The following is a 21,804-nucleotide window of genomic DNA, read 5'->3' as shown; positions in this document are numbered from 1 at the left end:
GTGAATGCAGTAAGAGATTGTTTTATCAATAACATTACTTGTTAAGCACAAAAGTTCATAACATATAAAAACGTAAAAAAAAACGAAATCTTACCTTTGAAATGTGACACCTTTGTGCTTTGTTTTCTTTGTTTGCTCGTTTCTACACCTGAACACAGCGCTAAAGTCCAACATCTTCACATTGGCACACTGTCTTGACCATGGTCTTGACCAGTGCGGTTGAATGACATTTGTCCTGGGAGCACTGTACAAATGTGGCGGCGCTATTGACGCATGGTCCGTATGCGACATCAAGTGTATATATCTATGTTACATTTTTTCGGTTAGTGCTAGTGCACATGCTTTTTATTACAATATTTTTGGCATTGATTTTGTTCCATACAAATGCTCATTTTCACGCTAAGTTTATCCTAAAACCTAATGCTAAGCGATTTTTCACATCTCGTAACGTCTGGGAATTGTAGTTTATTATTTGACATTAGCGTGGACTACATCTATCAAGTTCGCTCAGCTTCCCAAATTTCTGCAGTGATTGGTTCAGCCCCTCGCCTCCCCTTCGTCAACCGAGTCATGATTGGCTGTGAATGGCAGGATCTCGTAGTTGATTGGCCAAAGACACCACAGGTTTTCTAACATCATCCTGTCCTGTGTCCTCAGCAAGTGCAGGAGCTATGGCGACCTACAAGTTAATGCGAAGCAGCTTAGGTCTTTTAAACAGTCTAAAATGTCCTTTTAAATGTGTAGGTCAAACTCCATATGGCGTGTTTACCCAGTCGAAAGTGCTGCAGAACGCGAGATGCTATTCCTCCAGCCACATGTCCGTGCAGGAGAGAATTGAGCAGAAACGACAGGCAGCGCTCACAGGAGGAGGACAGTTAAGGATAGCAGCACAGCACAAACGGGTAAGATTTGTAAACACACTACAGGATGCTACTGACATAAGAGAAAGCTTAGGAGTCTGGAGAAGAAGAACTGTACAGTTCTGTGTTGTGCTCAGGGTAAACTGACAGCGCGCGAGAGAGTGGAGCTCCTGCTGGACGCGGACTCGTTCGTGGAGTATGACATGTTTGTGGAGCATCGATGCTCAGACTTTGGCATGGAGGCAGATCAGAATAAGGTAAAGACCTTTTAAATTGGTACAGATGCAACAAGGTTTTTTTTTCATGACGAGACTGCCATAAAAGTTATATACTATATGAAGTAAGTAGTTTTGAGCAGGTGGACAGAAGGACTCACTGTGGAACATTGAGGTAAAGTTGGTTTTATATTCACTCATTCAGACTTTCTCCTTAATAACACAATTCATGAAAGTATTATTTGCAAATTCTAAATAGGGAACTCATACTAGCAGCCAATGACGACAAAAGTACAACGTTGTTCACAGTCAGTTAAATAGTGCAAAATTTCTAAAGTCATAAATGCAATTTCATAAATAATATTCAGATTAACGTGGCAAACAATATAGGCAACATTAAAATGAATGAATGTGAGAATATAAAACCAATCCCAACCATACCTCAATCTGTGGAACTTGGTTGTTGTTAGAAGAAGAAGGGATACTGCTGTGGCCGGAAGTTATTGAGTATTAGTCATATTATTTATTAAATTACCTATCCAGTTGTATTTCATTAACGTCTACACCATATCCCAGCCCTAAACCCAACTGTCACAATAAAGAAAAAAACAATAATTAAACTGACTACTGTTTTGACTTTGTTTAAAATATGTATATTTGCTAATGAAGTTAAAATAAATAGGTTGGTGATAGGTGACAGCAAAAAAAAAAAACATGAATTTGCTGGATATTTAGCAAAACTAAACCTTAGCATGAATCATTTTTCACACATGTGGATGATGGAAACTGCTGTAGGACACTCATTTCCTCTTCGTATGCACCAGACACTTTCTTATAAACACTCCATATTACTAGAGAAATATTGTGCAACTCTAAGCGTGCTTCACACAGGTGAGTGGGCTGGACCAACCAACTGTGACACACTCTTTCCGCATTCTTTTCTGTATACCCCTGAGACTTTACTACAAACACTCCATTACAAGGAGTCAATAATAGTAATAGCTATTAAACTTTTCATGGCATCTGTATATTTCTGTGCTCTGGTTCTTTTATCCTCATTCATTTGTAAGTTGCTTTGGATAAAAGCATCTGTTAAATAAATACATGTAAATGTAACGTAACTCATTTAGTTAATAAAAACACATGACTTTTCTGTGCTCACCATCTCTGTGTGTTCAGTACCCAGGAGACAGCGTAGTGACCGGACAGGGACGGATCAATGGCAGACTGGTCTATGTTTTTAGCCAGGTATTGTAACAGCTTGCAAACCTCTAACTGCAGTGCTGAAATATTCTGTTGATGAATAACAGTACCTCAGAAATGCTCTTCTATTCACAGGACTTCACAGTGTTTGGAGGCAGTTTATCAGGAGCTCACGCTCAGAAGATATGCAAGGTAAGGCTGGCTGCTGAGTCGTTTACATTAAAAACAGATGCGTAATGCTGACAGATTTTTGGAATTTTTTTTAACACCCAGTGCAATTTAATTTCCAGATTATGGATCAGGCGATGTTGGTGGGCGCGCCAGTGATTGGTCTCAATGACTCTGGTGGAGCCCGCATTCAGGAAGGTGTTGAGTCTCTTGCAGGATATGCTGACATTTTCTTGGTAAGCTTGAATGGTTCAATATATCAATATTTGATATATGCGTTTTATATGCATAGTTTGTCAAGATAAGTTTAGGTTTAGACAAAATAATAATAACACTCAAAAACAGTGACGCTGTTAAAAGATTTGTAAGTTTTTGAAGTACTGTATGGCATATCAATACAATATCATTTATTTAATCAAAAGTATAGTAAAATGTGTAATATTTACATTTACATTACATTTACATTACATTTAATATTATGATATTAATGTGATTTTAAATAATTGTTGTTCATTTGAATATACTTTTGAATCCAATTTATCCTTGTGGTATCAAAGCCTTTCTTCAGAATCATTTCTCTAGTCTTCAGCGTCACATGATCCATCACTACTGGATCAACTATTACAGTAATCATGTACTATGTTAGATTTGATGCTTAAGAAACATTTATCATTATTAAATATGATAGTTGACATTATATTCAATGTTTAATGAATGGAAAGGAAAAATGTGGCATTTAATTGAAAACTCAAAATTAGAAAAAAAGTGAAATAAAAAAGTCTTTATGGTCTTTAAAATAGACTTAAAACACTTAATTAAAAGCACTTAATAATTCAAATACAGATTTATGGCTGGGATTAAAAAAATGGCTAACTCCAACTTTGTATATCACAATACACACATACAATTTTTTTTTTCCCTCACAGTTCAGATACAAAAGTCAGCTTGTTACAATAGTTATTTTATAAACCTATTATTAAGGATTACATCCTGGAATTCTGATACCTCTGAATTGTGATGAAAGAAAAAAAATCAGAGCTTCGGCTTCCTTACAATTTTGTGTTCATAGCTCACAGGTCACAGACAGATTTGCAATTCTGAAGAGAGTCATCCCCATTCCCAAGCATTCCCATTACTTTAAATAAATTATTATTATTTTATCTATTCAGTGGTGAAAAGAAGATTCTGTAACTTAAAGCTTTTTTTGATAGATCAAAATTTTAATTTCCTTTTAAATATTTACGTTTTATCAGTAGTATGTACACTACCAGTCAAATGTTTGGGGTCGGTACAATTTTAAAAGGTTTTAAAGTAAGCTTATTCTGCTCACGAAGGCTGCGTTTATTTCATTAAAAATACAGTACAAATTTTTAAATTGTGAAATGTTATTGCACTATAAAATAACTGTTCAAAAGTAGTTTATAATTTAATTTAATCATTTATTCCAGTGATTTTAATGATGAATTTCAGCTTCATTACTTAAGTCTTCAGTCACATGATCCTTCAGAAATCACTCTAATATGAATTATTATTATTAATATTAATGGTAATAGAAATAAAAATAATAATGACTGGATTAATAATTTCATTTGAAACTACATACAATAATAAAGCAGTTAATTAATATTTTAAGAAATATTTAACTTTTTTTTTTTTACATTTTAATAAAAGCCGCCCTGATGAACACAATCATTTAAAAAATAAAAATAAAAACATGGAAAAAAAAATGTTCCAAAGCATTTGACCGGTAGTGTATGTTCCAGCACTTACTGGTGGTGTTCATATTTGTTTTACAGCGTAATGTGATGGCCTCAGGTGTAGTTCCTCAGATCTCTCTCATCATGGGTCCGTGCGCAGGTGGAGCTGTGTATTCACCTGCTCTCACAGATTTCACTTTCATGGTGAAGGTAAAACAGTTATAAGTCGTTCCTGACGCATTCATGTTTCATTAAATGTTGTAGGTTGTCAGCTGATACACATTTTACCTGTGGTTGCAGGACACATCATACCTTTTTATCACAGGCCCAGATGTGGTAAAGTCTGTTACAAATGAAGATGTTACCCAGGAGGAGCTTGGAGGAGCAAAAACCCACACCGCTGTGTCAGGTACGCCTGTTGGTAGCAAAGCTGGGTAATATGGGTTATATGTAATCTGCAGGGTTCATACGGTCATGAAAAACCTGGAAAAGTCATGGAATTTTGACATGGCATTCTCCAGACATGGAAAAGTTGTGAAACAAACCAATAAAACTTTTGGAAAGTCATGGAAATTTGTTTAACATATCTCTATACTTGCATATGTTTCTATATAGAAATTAAATTATATAGTTCTCTCATTATTCTAATGTTTTGTGTCCAAATTATGCTTAGTTGTTGCAACCGCTTCTCTATTCTTGGCCAATCACATGCTCTCACTTAATTTAGCTAAGTCTTGTGTGAGCATTATCTAAATAAATTTGATTAGTATTATAAATTACATTGATTGTCATGTATTTTACTATATATTGTTATAAATATGCGTTTCTTATTTAATATGAATACATAGACATTACATGAAACGTTATGTCATGAATATTTTCCTGAACGTCTTGGAAAAGTCATGCAATTTTAGTCGGGAAAGTGTGTACAAACCCTGAATCTGGATTACGGAATCAATTCCAAAAATCAAGTAGTTGTAATTAAACTACTTTTTTTAAATACTTGTAATCAGACTTCTACATTTGATGGATTACAGATTATTTATTTACACAATGCCAATAAGTTGTTCAGAATTCATGGATTTTCTTTCTATGTTTTCTCTTATTCTCTCTCTCAAATATTTTAGATTAAATATTTGATATAGCAGCAATTTTATGAATTCAATTTGTTTTCCAATATTGATTTTTGTAATGTTTTATAATTAAATTTTGAGTAAATGTTTTAAAATCAGCTAGGCATATTAAGTTTAATATTTTTAAATGTTAACTGTCCATATAAAGCTCCTCAACAGCTGTTCCTCTTTTGTAATATAGAATGGCTTTTTTTTCTGTCAAAATAGTACAAGATTATTTAATTTAAATATATGTGACATTAAATAGGGGTTAGCACAAAAGTAATCTAAAAGTAATCAAATTACATTACTATAAATGTGTGATCTAAGAGATTTTACTGACTACTAATTTTGTCATGTAATTTATCAATACAATTCATGGTAAGTCTATTGCACATTTTGTTTACTAAAAGTTGCATTGCAACTACATGCCAATTACTTCTCATTTGAGTATTGGTAGACTGTCTGCTTGGTATCTGCTGATACTGCTCCTTCAATAGACATTTAACTCACTATAAGAAACTTTGCAAGCACATGTCAACTTACACTAACCCTAACCCAAACCTAACAGTCTACTTCTAATCTATTCAGAATTAGTTGGCACGTAGATGCGATGCAAAAAAATGCATTAAAGAGACCATCAAAATAAAGTGATACCCAAGTTATAAGTAATCCACCCTGATCTGGTCGTTAGACCTGTCTGAGAGTTAAATGATGAGCAAGACTTTAAGTATGGCACTCAATGCAAAAAAATAAAAGAAATCAAAGAAACAAAATTTTGTCAAACATGCTTCTTCTTTTCACACCCCTAGATATATCAGAACATGTTTTATGCCCCCACTTAAAGCATTTCAAACTGTTTTTATTTTATCTTGAATGTAAATATTCATTTTTTTTCAGGTGTTGCTCATCGAGCCTTTGAGAATGACGTTGATGCCCTTTTGAATTTGCGAGACTTTTTCAACTTTCTCCCACTGAGTAACAAAGATTCGGCTCCAGTCGTTGAGTGCCACGATCCTCGGTGAGAAGCCACATTTCTATTTTTCTTCGTCTTTGTCACTCTGTTTATCTTGACCAAGTCTTGATCAAGTCTTTTTTTTTCCCCCTCAGAGACCGGCTGGTTCCTGGTTTGGACACTGTTGTTCCTTTTGAAAGCACAAAAGCCTATGACATGCTGGACATTGTTCATGGTGTACGCACATTTTACAACACAGATGGTTCAGATAGTTATGTAAAAACTCTAACTGTTTCTTATGTCACCCCTTCAGATCGTAGATGAGAGAGAATTCTTTGAAATCATGCCCAACTACGCCAAAAATATCGTGGTGGGGTTTGCTAGGATGAATGGTCGGACAGTAGGCATAGTAGGAAACCAGCCAAAAGTGGCATCTGGTGAGTGATTTTATAATTATAATGTAAAAAAAAATCGCATTTACTTTTGTATTATGTGTTTCGATACTTGGCAGATATGTTTGATTAAAACTCTGCTGTGGTTGCTCCCATTAATGAAGCATATATGTCATCTGAGCCTCTGTGTAGACCAAACCAAAACAGAGCATGATGTCACAAGATGCAGCCATTTTCTGCCTTTGTTCCCACTAAACAAATCTAGAAAACTAATGTACAAGTGTGAACACAAACTGAATTATTTTTGGCTATCTTTATCTTCTGTGCATCACATAATCCTGAAAAAAAAAACACTGCTTCCTCTAATGTTATAGCACATTTCTGATTTGTTAACTTAACTTAAAGGGGTAGTTCACCCAAAAATGAAAATTAACTTGCAGTCAATTGGTTCAGAACCTTTGAGTTTTTTTCCTCTGAACACTAAAGAAGATATTTTGAAGACAGCTGAAAACCTGTAACCACTGACTTCCTTTTCAATTATTAGTTTTCAGCTTTCTTAAAAATATGTTCTTGTGTTTAACCCAAGAAACAAAAAGTCAAATGGGTTTGGAACAAGTAAATGGCAGAATATCTGAACTATCCCTTTAAGACTGGATTAATGGCTACTGAAAGATGTGTCTGCATTTAATTGCTAAGCCATTTACAGGATTAAATGCATGACAACATTAATTAAAATAGGAATATTTGAAGTTGTAATGATATTTTACAATATTACTGTTTTACTGTAGTATATATTTAAATTAAGGCCACATTTGTTTGCATAATATAATTTTATTTAAAAGTAAACTGTTGTATTTTAATGGATATCATACAGTATGTAAAATATTACATCTCTTTTTTTAATCTGTATTTCAGGCTGTTTGGACATAAATTCATCTGTTAAAGGTGCTCGCTTTGTACGGTTCTGTGACGCCTTCAACATTCCCATCATCACGTTTGTGGATGTGCCTGGATTTTTGCCAGGTGTCCAAAGACTTTTTTTCCTTACCTCACTTTTGCATTTAATTATTTCCTTAATTTACCCTGAGCGCATTTACCTTTTTGTAATAATAATAATAATAATAATAATAGACAGAAAATTGTTTCTACAGGCACAGCTCAAGAGTATGGCGGCATCATCAGACATGGAGCCAAACTGCTATATGCTTTTGCAGAAGCAACAGTTCCAAAAATTACTGTCATCACTAGGAAGGTAACAAGGAGACAAGATGAATTGTGTGTGTGTTTGTAACTGGCTTGTGTGCTGAACTCTGTGAGTGTCTTCACTCCAGGCTTACGGAGGTGCTTATGATGTGATGAGCTCCAAACATTTGAGAGGAGATGTAAACTACGCCTGGCCAACTGCTGAGGTCGCAGTGATGGGTGCAAAGGTAAACTATCGCACTTATGAGCTAAAGTGTGCGACACAGCTAATGCACTAACAGTAATACATTTGATTTATGGGGCTTTCTAGTAAAAAAAAAAAAATTCATTATTGATTCTAATTTGATGTTGTTCAAATGTGTTCAAATTGATCAAGTACATGGATTATATTGTGTGTTGTTTTTCTATTAATCTTGATTTCTCACAATTTAAAAACACCAACAGTTAAGGTCAGGATTTTCATTAAATGTGAATCAAATTTTGCCTTCTTTTCAACAAACGCTATTGTATAAACGTAATGTATTTTTTGCATCTTAAAATAAACTTAGGTTTGTATTTGAATATATATATATATATATATATATATATATATATATATATATATATATATATATATATATATATATATATATATTAGGGTTGGGGCAATAGACAATGCTGAGCCAGCATCGCCGATCCTCCGCCCTGCACCCGTCGTAAGCCCGCTCGTGAAAAATACACACTTATGCCCTGTTTACACTAATACATCTTGGTTTTAAAATAGCATTTTAGAACGAAAATGATCCACATCCACACTGTGTTTTACCTAGCATTTCTGAATAGCCCTCCGGACAGTTTATCAAGGATGTACCGCTGGATCGCGTCTCACTATAGTTGTTAAACGTGATATTCAGACATCCCAAGTCTCCCGGAAGTTCCGGGAGTCTCCCGCAAATGCATAGAGACTCCCGGATGCCTGTAAACGAGTGAAAATCTCTCAGAAATTGCACGTCTCCCTCCTGGTCCTCAAATAAGTCGCGCACCCTTCTCACCCCTCACCACCGCATCCCTCCTCGCTCTTCAGACACGTCGCGCGCACTCTGTCAAACACCGCCTGTGTATGTGTGTGTATATATATATATATATATATATATATATATATATATATATAATGCGCGCATACACCCTCCCACACACACATATATAAATACATGTAGATAAACATTAAATATTAATAAAGCACCAAAAAATGAAATACTTACTATCATTTTATTAAACTTACCATTTACTCACCCTCAAGTGGTTCCAAACCTATAAGATATTAGATTTTTTTCTGTTGAACACAAAAAAGATATATTAAGTTGTTGATAGCCAGTAAATACTTTGAAAGTCAGTGGTGTTCAATTATTAACATTGTTTAATTTATGTTCCTTTGTGCTCAACAGAAGGGAAAAAAACAAGTGAAGGTGAAACATAGTAGAAATTTCAGTAAATTTCATTTTTGGTGAACTATTGCTTTAAGAAATTGCTAATCCTGTAAGCAGAAAGTTAGATGTGAGAGCAGTATATCTATGTACAGGAGCTCAGTGAACGCTGATATCCACTTACACTGCAGTAATGATCAGTATGCTTGGCTCAGTCTGGTGTTAATTCTGCATTTGACCGTCACTCCTGCTCCTGTCATTTCTCTGCTGAAGCTCAGCCTGTAAGTCTGGAAACTGCTGACTCGGGTCATGCTGGTTGTTTAAAATACTAACTGTAAATATTTCTGTTGGGTGTCCATTAATGACACTAAAACAACAGCGATGGGCATTGATATTGCTACACCATGTAAAAAAGTGCACTTAGTATGAAGTAAACAGTTGACACACAGCCTTTTAAAGTACATTTCATTTGATAGCATGTGTGAACATTTTTTATAAGTGATAAAAATGTCGATTTAAACATTTTCACTCCCTCACGTAAGCACTTTTGGGCATAGACATCTATTGTTTTTTACTGTCTTCAGTAGTTTGTTGTTTGTGTTCAGTCTCAGTTTCTTTTTCAGCTGTGAATCAGTGGTCTGCTTCTGTTGACACCTTGTGGACAAAAGAAGTAGTGCACAAAAATTAAATGTGTTATAGATGTGGTCTTAAAATATGTGAACACTAGCATGAGCATAAAGATTAAATTGATCAAAAGTGACATTAAACAAGTTTCACAAGATTATGTTACAATTAAGTTTAAAGTTTCCATTTCAAATCCTTTAGAAGTTTCTAAAAATTAAAAATGTTTCATGGTGTATCATAGCACAACTATTTTCAACTTTGCTAATTAAATAGTTCTTGAGCAGCATATTAGATTGGCAAAGTATCACGTCACATGTAATGGTGCTAAAAATTCACCTTGCTATCACTGGAATAAATAACATTTTCAAATATATTACATTTAAAAAGTTATTTAAAATTAATAAAAACATTTTAAAATATAATTATTTTGGTAATGAATTTTGGAATCATGTGTTTTTGATGAATGTAGCCAAGGTAAGCATAATAACTCAAAAGTAAATAAATGATCTTGAATTTGAAAAAACTATGTGTAATTGAATGTGTATTTTTAAATATTGGAAATTATAGTTAATATTTAGTATTTATTATTATCATTCTAAAGGATCACGTCACTATAATGATGCTAAAAATTCACCTTTGCTATCACTGGAATAAATAACATTTTTAAATATATTAGAGTAAAAAAGTTATTTAAAATTATAAAAACATTTCACAATATAATTTCCTGTTTTGTTAATGTATTTTGCAATCATGTGTTGGTAATAAATGCAACCTAGATGACCATAATAACAAAATTAATTAAGCTTTGAAATTTTTGTAACATTTTTGAAATTATATTAAATTAGTTCATCTTTAGTGTTTATTATTATGATTATTATATATTTAAACATTTTTATCAATCCAAAAACAGGACAATCCTGTAAACGGGCCAAAGAGTGTAAAACTATAAAGCTGCCTTTTTCCTCCTCAAAGGGTGCTGTTCAAATCATCTTCAGAGGAAAGCAGAACCAAGCGGAGGCTGAAGCTGAATATGTGGAGAAGTTTGCCAATCCCTTCCCTGCTGCTGTCAGAGGTGCACAAAAACCCATTCATCATTACAGCTCTCACTCAACACATTCACAGATGTCTGTTCTCTCTAAATCAATGGTCTCAAACTCAATTTCTGGGGGGGCCACAGCTCTGCATAGTTTAGTTCCAACCAGCTCCAACTCACACCTGCTTAATAGTCTCTATTAGTCTTGAACACTTTGATTAGTTGGATCAGCTGTGATTAATTACAAAACTATGCAGAGCTGCGGCCCTTCAGGAATTGAGTTTGAGACCTGTGATCTAAATATTGTTTCATGTGTTTCGCAGGCTTTGTGGACGACATCATTCAGCCCTCGACCACCCGCAAGAGGATCTGCAGAGACCTGGAGGTGCTGGCCAGCAAGAAACAGACCAACCCCTGGAAGAAACATGCTAACATTCCCTTGTAAATCTCACTTTAACACTAGCTTTAGAGCAGGGGTGTCCAAACTCCTGGGATGTCCTGCAGAGTTTAGGTCCAACCCCAATTAGACACAACTGAACCAGCTAATCAAGCTCTTTCTAGATATACTAGAAACTTCCAGGCAGGTGTGTTGAAGGAAGTTGGAGCTAAACTATGGTGGACACTGGCCCTCTAGGATCGAGTTTGAGCACCCCTGCTTTAGAGCATTTCACAACAGCATCTGTGGTTAGACTGGAGAAAACATCATGACTTCACATGGTTCCTTGTGCCTTATCCCCATCCGTATGCATTATTTAAACATTCTGTAATCAATAAAACACTCCCACGGTTCATGATTACACATTTAATTTTTTTTTCTTTTTCTGAAAAAGGGAATCGTCCGTAAGTTCACAGAAGAAAAGTTTTAGAACAGTTTTCCATTAAAAGGGAAAGTGGTACATCATTTCTAGGTTGTACAAAAAGAAAACCCATTTCATATTGAAAATGTACAATTTACAGGAACACTAGCAAAACTAAGCGAGGCTCGGGATGGGAAGTCATGAGCATCTTGGGAAACTTGTGTTGTCGACGGTGTAACGTTTCACTTTTGGAGAGCACAGGACCATAGAGCACTGAAACGGGCCTCTGCAGTTTGATCCACACAAAAACACCCTGCCGTTTAGACGTTTCACACAAATAAACCTCACCTCATTAGAACTAAATCTACTGGAAATCATATACTGACCATTCAAATGTTTCTGCAGGCCAAAATTACACGACATGTAATGAAACGCACCTTCAGGACAAATGTGTCATTGAGATTTTTGGCTCGGTCTCGTTTCTGACAATAATCACTGCATTTTTAAAGGCCTGTTCACACCACGAACCACAACTATGAAGATAACAATAAAAATATATTAGAGGCCATGAATAAATCTTTTTAAAGTTTGCCAGTATGGTGTTCCATTAAGTTGTTAGAGCAGCTGACTGTAGTATTGGTAACCTAGTAACCAACAGTAAATGGGGCAAGCATAATTGAGACAGCTGATTAGTGTATATTTGGCAAATGCGTTTCCATCTCCCATTATTAGTGTTAAACAGGTTTTTTTGTGGGGGGGGTTTTTTGCGATTGAAGTGATTTTTCTTTGAAATGTGCTGTTTCCGTCATTGTTTTTCAAGATACTTTAAAATGCTCTGTAATACAAGGTGACGAAAACCCAGCTACTGATTCATGACAACGTTCTATTTATTAGCTCATGTGTGTTTCAGGAAAGCAATCGTAAGCTGTCAGCTAAGATTAATGCATTCAGTTGCGTCTCCTGTGAAAAGTTGAATTCAGATTTCATAGTTTATAATGCTTTACATTGGTTTTGCGCAAGTGCTCAGTGCGATAAGTATTTTTTGAATGAACAAAATTATGTTTTTTTGGGAGGAAAGCAAGTAAACGAAAAAGATGTGATTGGCAACTACCATTTTGAATGTCAATCTTGTTTTTGGATTCTTACAACACATCCCTTAACAATCGTGTGTATTCAGAGAACTTTTTATTACTCTTTCTGGATAATTTGAGCGTGTGATTACACTAAAAGTGGACAAACTAGAATCGTCTTAGACCTCATTTAGACCAGCATTTGTGACCTGATTGATGAAGTTGCACCTTAAGATTGGATGTAAACTGTAAACGGGGCTTCATTAGAGCTGACTGCATTTTTGTTGAATCTTTAAAATTGTTTTCTATGGATCTTAGTCACGATTTTGCCATTTCTAAATTAAAGGCCTTAAAAAAGGTCTTAAATCAGAGCAGAAATTCATAGTTTAGCAATAAAGTTTGCATGTACTTTTTTTTCCTCAATAAAACAATTTAGAAATTTCAAAGTATGCTTTTGATTTAAGTTCCCTAAATCAAGACATTTTCATGGGAACAAAAATACATGCTGAAAAAAGCCTAAAAGTCTTGTTTTCAGCTAAATTGATTGATGAAATGGTTAAAATTAAAATACAAATCTGTTAATGAGCTCAGAAAATTTGACTAAACTGAAGCAGGAAGGCTTTCAACCATCAAACAACCTTCCAGCTTAAATGTAGTTGATTTATTGAGCATATTAACAGATATGTGTTCTAATTTAAACCATTTCATTAATCAGTTTTACGGAAAAACACAAGAATTTTTACCTCATGTTTTTCCTCAAGAAAATACATTTTAGAAACTATACATTTTTAATGAAAACAAGACAAAAATAACCTTAAGTCATTTCCTTTTTTAGTGTTTAGAATCAGAGTTAGCCTTTATATGTAAAAATAGTGATGGTGAAATGAAGCTTTCTGAACCAGTGAACCGTTTGACTCAATTGTATCGGAAAAAGATTCATTACTCGAAGCTTTTCAAATCAGAGCTCGATAAGGACAAAATGTCAAATGTTCACAACTGACCAACTCACTCATGTAGTAACACAACAGTAACATAAACAAATTACTCAATTACTATAGTGTTTTTTACGTATAAGATATCTTACATTACACCACAGATGACGGTAGTAAAATCCAAGGTATTCAAAAATATTTATGTTCATTAATTCCAAACAGTCCTACAACCATTCATTTGTTCCGAACGGGGATCGAACCGGCGATTCCTGTACGGGAGGCGAATGCTCTAAGGAGGAGGCTATCAGAGTGAAGCTGTGAATTGCACTCATCAGCTGTCCTCTGTTACACACTATACTACAATATGCAGTGGCCTTCTTTAAAAAAAAGTTGTAAATAATACACTAATACACTTTAATATGGTCCAAAAGCTTTTACTATAAATTACTATTGTATTTTAGTTGGATTTCTGGTGTGTGGGACCAGTGCAGTGCTTTGAAACAGTAGAAATGTATGTAGCGATAGGGTTGTCGCGAAACCATTAATTCAAGACCACGATACTATACCAGCTGAAGTATCATGATACCAAGTAGTATTGTGATACTGTAATTCATAACTCAAATCCATGAAATAAATAAAAATGTCAGAAATACTATATTTTATTTGTTATAATTGGCCTACTTGAATTGAATAATTCCCTTATTATTGAAAAAAGTATTTGCGTGTTTCTTTATCTAAAATGTATTCGTACCAGCAAAAAATACATTAAAATAAAGATACAAATTATACCAAAGGAAATTCGTTATAAAAAGAGGATTTTTCCAAAAAAATATATGAAGTAGCCAAAAATTGATTCAACGTTTCTTGTTGCTATTTTGGGTTTTTCATCTATTGTTTTTTTTTTTCTTCTTCAATCGTTATCAGGTAAGAATCCAAAGTATTTTAAAATTTCACTTTGTGAGTTGTTCTTTTTAAGAGATTGTCATGGTTGTTGTAGCTTTTAAATATTGACAGGAGCAGAAATGTTTTGCAACCTTAGAAGGCTCCATAGCCTATTAAAATACAATGGTCTATTGTTGCCGAAACGTGAGCATTTTACTGACTTTTCCACATGCAACATTATGTATTGTAGACAGACCGTTAATGACGATACTACCATTTACAAACTACAGTGGCACTGCCAGTATTTTGGAGCCATAGTGTTACGACACTACCATAGTACCGGTAAACCGTGCAATCCTAATGTAATCGATGCCTAATCTCTCACTATACACTTTACTAACCCGCAAGGGTGTTTAAACCTTTGAATCAAAATTCGAAGCAGTCACGTGGGTATAGGCGAAAATGAAGCTTCGGACGTCACTGATCACATGATTATGGCAAAACGAATCAAGCTTCGATACACTGCTTCAATGCGAGGTGCATCTTTTTTTTTTGGTACATGCTTCAAAGCCTCGGTGCACAACATCACATCACTATGTAAAAAGAATTAAAAATTAACAGATCTGTACAAGGTAGTATTTTTTATATATGAAGTGTTGCTATTACAGCTGCACATATACTTTGGAGAACATACTGCGTTCCCTTCGGATTAAAAATACAATATTGTTTGATTTGTCATTTAAAAAGTAGTAAATTGATCTTCATAAAACCTGTATAAATCTCTGAATTCTGATTTCTCCTCACTGTTTTAATACCTCACTTGCTAGAAAAAAAAATAGCTGTGAAGTGATTACAACAATATTGTTTGTCTTCTATATTCATAACAGCTGATGTGATGTGCCTGCTATTCTCTTATGCTTAACTATTTTTAAACCCTTTAATATTATCATCATAATTCTCATCCGTGGCGTGAACAGGCCTCAACACTGACCAAACGTAACACACTTAACCAGAATTATGGCTATTGAATACTATTGGGCGTTGTGTAAATTTAGACCACCTGAAGATCGATCAACATTTACTACTGTTGCTTTTGTTGGACTGATAGTTAAAGCGACTTCATCATATTCTAACTGTACAGGGCTTCTACATAGTAGGATGGATAAACACAAATATGTACATCTTGAACATATGGGAGCGTACATTCTTACATGATAAATCTGTACCACGACGTAAATCCCATTCAGTGCGATTCAGATGAGCTGATGAAGACGGGACATTTCACCATACGTGACGTGATGGGACTGCATCTGGGTGGGGGGAAAACTCCTTTGATGTGGTGCTTGATGAAAGAGGACGATTGAGGGTTTGTGGAGAGTTTGATTCAGAGTCACTGAACATGGACATCAGTGCTTCCTCCGCTTTGTGAATGTCTCTTCAGCCCTTGCTTCAATCAAACCGAATGCTCCTCTCTTCTATCTGATGTGGCACCTCAGAACATGGGCATCGTGAATCCCTGGTAAAAAAAAAAAAAACAATTACAGATGATTCATTTTTGAGAATTTGGAGCTGCATTTAATTCACAATTAATACCCAACTGTGATTTAGCAGATGAATGTGATTTGAGAGGGGACTTTTGTAAAGGCTGCAAAATTTGATGATTATGTATATATTGTAATAATTCCCACTAACTATGTGTCCATTTATTTATTTTAATGTGCATACTGGAGTATCGCATAAAAATGCTTAATGGAAAAGCCAAGATGTGCATAAACTTTGAAAATGTGCATAAAAATGTATACGGACAACTGAGTAGGATACCGTTTTTATTCGCTATGAAAAAAACGTTCATAAACAACGATTGAAACAAATTTACTGAATAAATTCAGCATCAGAAAAGTCATGCTTGAACAAAAATGGGTGCAATGAGGCAGCATCAATGGACAAACCAGTGGACCAACTGCATTATAATACATTTGAAATGCTGTTGTGGTCATTTTAAAATCTTAAAATCGAAGATCCTGATTCTTACCGACTCATCCTCAATCATGGCTGCAGAGTCAAAGAAGTCTGGTCTGAGTTCTGCTCTCTCCCGCCGGTTCCTGGATGGAGGCTGCAGAGGATTTAACATCATCTGATATTACCATCCATGCAGAAACAACCTGAAGCCTGACTAAAAACATATCCAGTGTTTCCCCTACCATTATATTAGGCGGGCGCTAATACTCAGAAATCATGGCGAGATCAATGAGCAAGAGAACAGATCGCGAGAGGCATAGTGATGGTCTAAGCATTACATTTCTTCGGTTAAATGAATACAGCTGAGTGAAAATCCCCCTCTCTCTCTCTCTCTCTCATTGAGTGATCTGCTGTCAATAGTTGGAGACCAGCAAAATATTGGAACTGTCTTGCATGTATTTAAGCCTTTTTACATATATAACAACTGAAAGTTCTGTTTTGACAATATTGCAAATTCACTTAAGTCTGGCTGGAATTATTAGATAAATAAAACTTTATATTTTAACATGAATATTTAATCATTTAAATTCTTGTAACACACTCATTGCTATAAACAGTAGTTTATAGGCCTATTTCCTTTTAGTAAAGAAGTATTAGATTTATAGGTGTATATTTTAATTCTTATGCATCAAACATACGCTCCAAACTTGTTCTTGATTGAGATATGTTGAATTCTTCTTTTATCATTTGCATTGTTTCCCTAATTGCATTGTAATTTTTCATAATAATATTTATATCTGTGTTATATTATCTTCTGTGACGGTTCATTCCGCTGTGGCGACCCCAGTGTAAAATGAATGGATGAATTATTTTCTGTAAAGCTGCTTCAGGCCATGACACGTTCACACCTAAATGGTTATAAGAGATGTGTTTAAGGGATTATATCCAGCATCCTTGACTTATTCTCTTAGGTAAGGCAAGATCTTCTTTTAAGGTTCATACTTAGAGGGAAAATGTACTCAATGTCTTATAAGGCTTGAAGCATTAAAATTGGTGCTCAGTATCAGCCGATCACCATAACAAGGAATCGGTACTCAATATCAGCTGCAAAAATCCTGATCGGAGCATCCCTAGCTTTGACCCAACTTGGCTGTCAGAGCAGCAATACTCCCATTGGCTGTACAAGACTGATCTTGGTAAATCAGTAAATGCACCCTTAGGAAAAAGAAGTATACTTAAGTAAAGGTCAAGAATAAAAGTATACTTTATTTAGTAAGTAAATTAGCCCATTAAGATACACTGCAGTGATAAAAGCTGCACACTTTGTGGATAAAATTATATAAAAATAAATGTTAATTTTTTGCTTGTTTTTAGTTCAAATAATTGTTCAGTTTTTTACTGCTGTCATTAAAAGAAACCAATTAACACCATGACTCCTTGTGTCTGTGTCAGTCTGAACAGCCTTGCCACGCCCCGACACCCCCCACCAACTGTAAACCTAGGGGAAACACTGATTTTATTGATGTACTTTTTAAAAAAAAAAAATTTAGGACTCTTAAAGTGATGGTTCACCCAAAATGAAAATGTGTTCATTTACACTGTAAAAACTTCTTGCTGTTTTAATTGTTTTTTAAATTAGATGGACATAACAAGCGATTATAACATGTTCATGCAACACACTGTAATTTGTTTTGACAGAAAATACCAATGAGAATAACGTTCGCGCAGCATTCCAAAAATTGAATCAACATTTAAGAAGTGATAATGTGAACAGCAATATATAATGCTGTTATTTCCAATATGGCACTCAGAACAGTTTATTTTGTTGCGTTGGTCACAAAAACCCAGTTCTCAGCCCCTGGTTACTAGTTTCCTGGTTTAGAGCCAGTGCTTTGGGTGTCAAAATAAAAAGAAATGATTTGGAACAAGTCTTCGGCTCTGAACCAGCGCTTAAACTGGTGTGGTGGAACAGATTTACAGTGCATTCGGAAAGTATTCAGAGTGCTTCATTTTTCCACATTTTTTATGTTACAGTCTTATTCCAAAATGGATTATATTACATTATTTCCTCAAAATTCTACACACAATACCCCATAATGACAATGTGAAAAAAAGAGTTTTTGAAATTGTTGCAAATTTATTTAAAATAAAACACCTGAAAAATCACATAAGAATTCACAGCCTTTGCCGTGAAGCTCTAAATTGAGCTCAGGTACATTCTGTTTCCACTGATCATTCTTGAGATGTTTCAGCAGCTTAATTGGAGTTCACCTGTGGTAAATTCAGTTGATTGGACATGATTTGAAAAGGCATACACCTGTCTATATTCACCTTAAGCTGCAGTCACATTCATCAGACTTCCATTCATACGCATGCGAGTTTGTCAGAACGGAAACGCAAGGTTATGCGTCACGTTTCGCAGGTCGATGCGGTGCAGAATTCAAGCTTGGTGAACTCTGACCTGCGAAATCACATCACTTGACTGCGTGAGACCAATCGAGGATCAAAACATGACCTTTCTGGACAGAATTTTAAAACATTGGCCAATCGCTCGCTTTTTTAAATGTCTAATCATCTTGTTTAATCCCGCCCCTTTTCACAGTGCCGTACGACAGAATTTCGCACACACAAACTCCAGTGTGACCGCAGCTTTATTCTCCGAGTACGAGCGCAGGTGCAGCCATTTAAATAATTTTGGCTTGAGACTTCCGGTCACATTCACTTCCATTCATTTTTAGACGTTTAAACAGCTCATTTTGCTGCTTGGTGTTGTAAACTAATATTTTCTTATTATGTTATTCTACTTTGTCTGTATTGTCATGCAAACACTTGTTTGTAGTGTGACCGTGTTTTGCCGTTTATTATTCCTAGTCATTTCTCACATAGGCAGCTGAATCGAAAGTTCTAAAACAATCGCAAAAATGAGCGCACTTCCGCATTGAAGAATAAGGTCAATAAGGTCCCTGGGTTGAGTGTGCATGCCAAAGACCAAACCAAGCATGAAGACAAAGGAATTGTCTGTAGACCTCTGAGACAGGATTGAGTCGAGGCTCAAGGCTGGGGAAGGCTACAGAAAAAGAAGAATGGATGGTTCATCTTCGAGCAGGACAATGACTCAAAGCACACCGCCAAAATATTAATGGAGTGGCTTCACAACAACTCAGTGAATGTTCTTGAGAGGCCCAGCCAGAGCCCAGACCTAAATCCTATTGAACATCTCTGGAGAGATCTGAAAATGGCTGTACACCGTCGCTTCCCATCCAACCTGATAGAGCTTGAGAGGTACTGTAAAGAGGAATGGGCAAAAATTCCCAAAGACAGGTGTGCCATCTTGTGGCTTCATATTCAAAAAGACTTGAGGCTGTAATTGCTGCCAAAGCTGCATCAACAAACCGTTGAGCAAAGGCTGTGAATTCTTATGTACATGTGATTTTTGGGGTTTTTCTTTTTAATAAATTTGCAACAATTTCAAAAACTCTTTTTTTCACATTGTCATCATGGGGTATTGTGTGTAGAATTTTGAGGAAATAAATGAATTTAATCTATTTTGGAATAAGACTGTAACATAAAAAAATGTGGAAAAATGAAGCACTCTGAATACTTTCCAGATGCACTTTAAATGTGTCAGGAAGCTCGAGATTGTTGAGGCTGAGATACTAAAACTGTAGATAATCTTTACTTTCTAGCACAGACCAATCATTTCACTTCCTTACACATAAGTGTTTTGTCCAGAGCCACAGGTATTTATTTTGTATTATTTTATTTTATTTTACCACTCTTGACGTCTTAGTAGCCCCAGACATAGCATTTTCTATTTAGGTGTGAACTGTTTAAGCAGACAGTTTAGTTGTCACCAGTCAATCGGTTTAGATCTTACCAGATCGATGACCATGGTGTCCTCAAACTCCTCACTCATGTCCTCCAGCTGTCCCCGAGACGACATCATGACGTCCTCAAAGATGGGCTCCGCGTCATCCTCCATTAGCCCACGTCTAGATCACACAAACCAAAGCAGCATTAGCTTCAGCAAATTCCTCATGTCCAACATCCCGAACAATGGTGTCTCCACGTACACAGTCTGTCGCACTCCTCCACTGCGGGCCTTTATGTAGCTCATGGCTGTCCGCTCTTTCCTGCTCACCTCCTCCATCTTCTGCTGGCCGAGCCACGACATCTGCATCTGAGGACTGACCGAGAGGGAAAGCACTTTATGCTCAGCAAACAATAGCTGGCTGACATAATACAACCACTGAATGCCACTTGCTGCATTCCAATTCGCATACTATCCATCCTAAATAGTATTCGAAAATAGAATTAGTATGTCCCCAAACAATAGAATGTTGCAAAGAGTATGCCAAAGGTTCCCGGATGGTCTACTATAGAACCACCCATACTCTAACCACTAATATTGCCCACAATACATTGTGCGTTGGACGTGAATTTGATTAGAACTACAAAGTAGGGTAAAAAGTGTAAATAAACTACAAACCTGGCAGACACGCAAAGTAGAAAGCCTCTGTAAAGTTTATTGAATGACTAGTAATTAATATCTAGTCAACTAAAAAATTCTAATCACGTTTTCTGTGTTATATATCACCTGCAACAACAATGTGAACTTATATCAGGATATGTTTGAACATTAACTTCTGAATGCAGAATTATTCAAAGACCTAAGGAGATTTCTCTGCATGAAAGACTCGTGAATGGCAGATTAACCGGCTGCTGCTTCTCCAATAATGTAGGAAGTTAAATATGAAAGAAATGTGGATGATGTGTGGATGATTGACAGGGGACGTAATCAACATAAAGATCTGTTAACGAGGAAGTAGTATGTCTCAAAGCTTGCATACTCTTCTGTTACACACTCAAAAGTATATACTTTTCCTTCACAAAAATTATATACTTTTAGGGCGTAGTATAAGTATGTGAATTGGGATGCAGCAACTGTTAACTACAACTGGTCCATTAACATCTGTGTTTTCACCGTTATATGGTAGGGGGCGCTATTATGCCTCTTCTGAAATAATAGAGTCTCAAAAACAATCAAAGATGCATCAGGATGAACAAAGAATGTGCTTGTGAATGTAGGCTGGTGCGATTGTCAGAAATTCATTCATTTGTTCATTTTCTTTTTGGCTTATTCCCTTTATTAATCCGGGGTTGCCACAGCAGAATGAACCGCTGACTTATCCAACATATGTGTTCCAGCTGCAACCCATTACTGGGAAACATCTATGCACACTCATTCATACACATACACTACGGACAATTTAGCCTTCCCAATTCACCTGTACCACAT

At 35.6% G+C, this 21,804-nt stretch overlaps 2 protein-coding genes across 2 annotated transcripts in view; one reads left to right on the top strand and one right to left on the bottom strand.

The window, feature by feature from the left end:
• Window positions 1–630: 630 nt before the first annotated feature.
• pccb (propionyl-CoA carboxylase subunit beta) lies at window positions 631–11,664 on the top strand. Its single transcript, XM_056475929.1, has 15 exons — window positions 631–902; window positions 998–1,117; window positions 2,255–2,323; window positions 2,414–2,470; window positions 2,569–2,682; window positions 4,243–4,353; window positions 4,444–4,552; window positions 6,156–6,276; window positions 6,366–6,447; window positions 6,524–6,647; window positions 7,518–7,625; window positions 7,754–7,854; window positions 7,934–8,032; window positions 10,805–10,904; window positions 11,189–11,664. The coding sequence occupies exons 1-15, from the start codon at window positions 672–674 to the stop codon at window positions 11,308–11,310; spliced, it is 1,668 nt and encodes a 555-aa protein (XP_056331904.1). The 5' UTR covers window positions 631–671; the 3' UTR covers window positions 11,311–11,664.
• stag1a (STAG1 cohesin complex component a) overlaps window positions 11,653–21,804 on the bottom strand; it is an 89,406-nt gene continuing 79,254 nt past the window's right edge. The window contains exons 31-34 of the mRNA XM_056475916.1: window positions 20,579–20,692; window positions 20,383–20,497; window positions 16,579–16,659; window positions 11,653–16,062 (exon numbers count right to left, since the gene is read on the bottom strand). Of these exons, the coding sequence (XP_056331891.1) occupies window positions 16,039–16,062; window positions 16,579–16,659; window positions 20,383–20,497; window positions 20,579–20,692 (334 nt within the window). The 3' untranslated portion in view covers window positions 11,653–16,038. The remainder of the gene's footprint in view (window positions 16,063–16,578; window positions 16,660–20,382; window positions 20,498–20,578; window positions 20,693–21,804) is intronic.

This window comes from Danio aesculapii, chromosome 2 (assembly GCF_903798145.1).
Source record: "Danio aesculapii chromosome 2, fDanAes4.1, whole genome shotgun sequence".
In the NCBI taxonomy this organism is placed as follows: Eukaryota; Metazoa; Chordata; class Actinopteri; order Cypriniformes; family Danionidae; genus Danio; species Danio aesculapii.
This window is presented reverse-complemented; position numbering and strand designations above follow the sequence as displayed.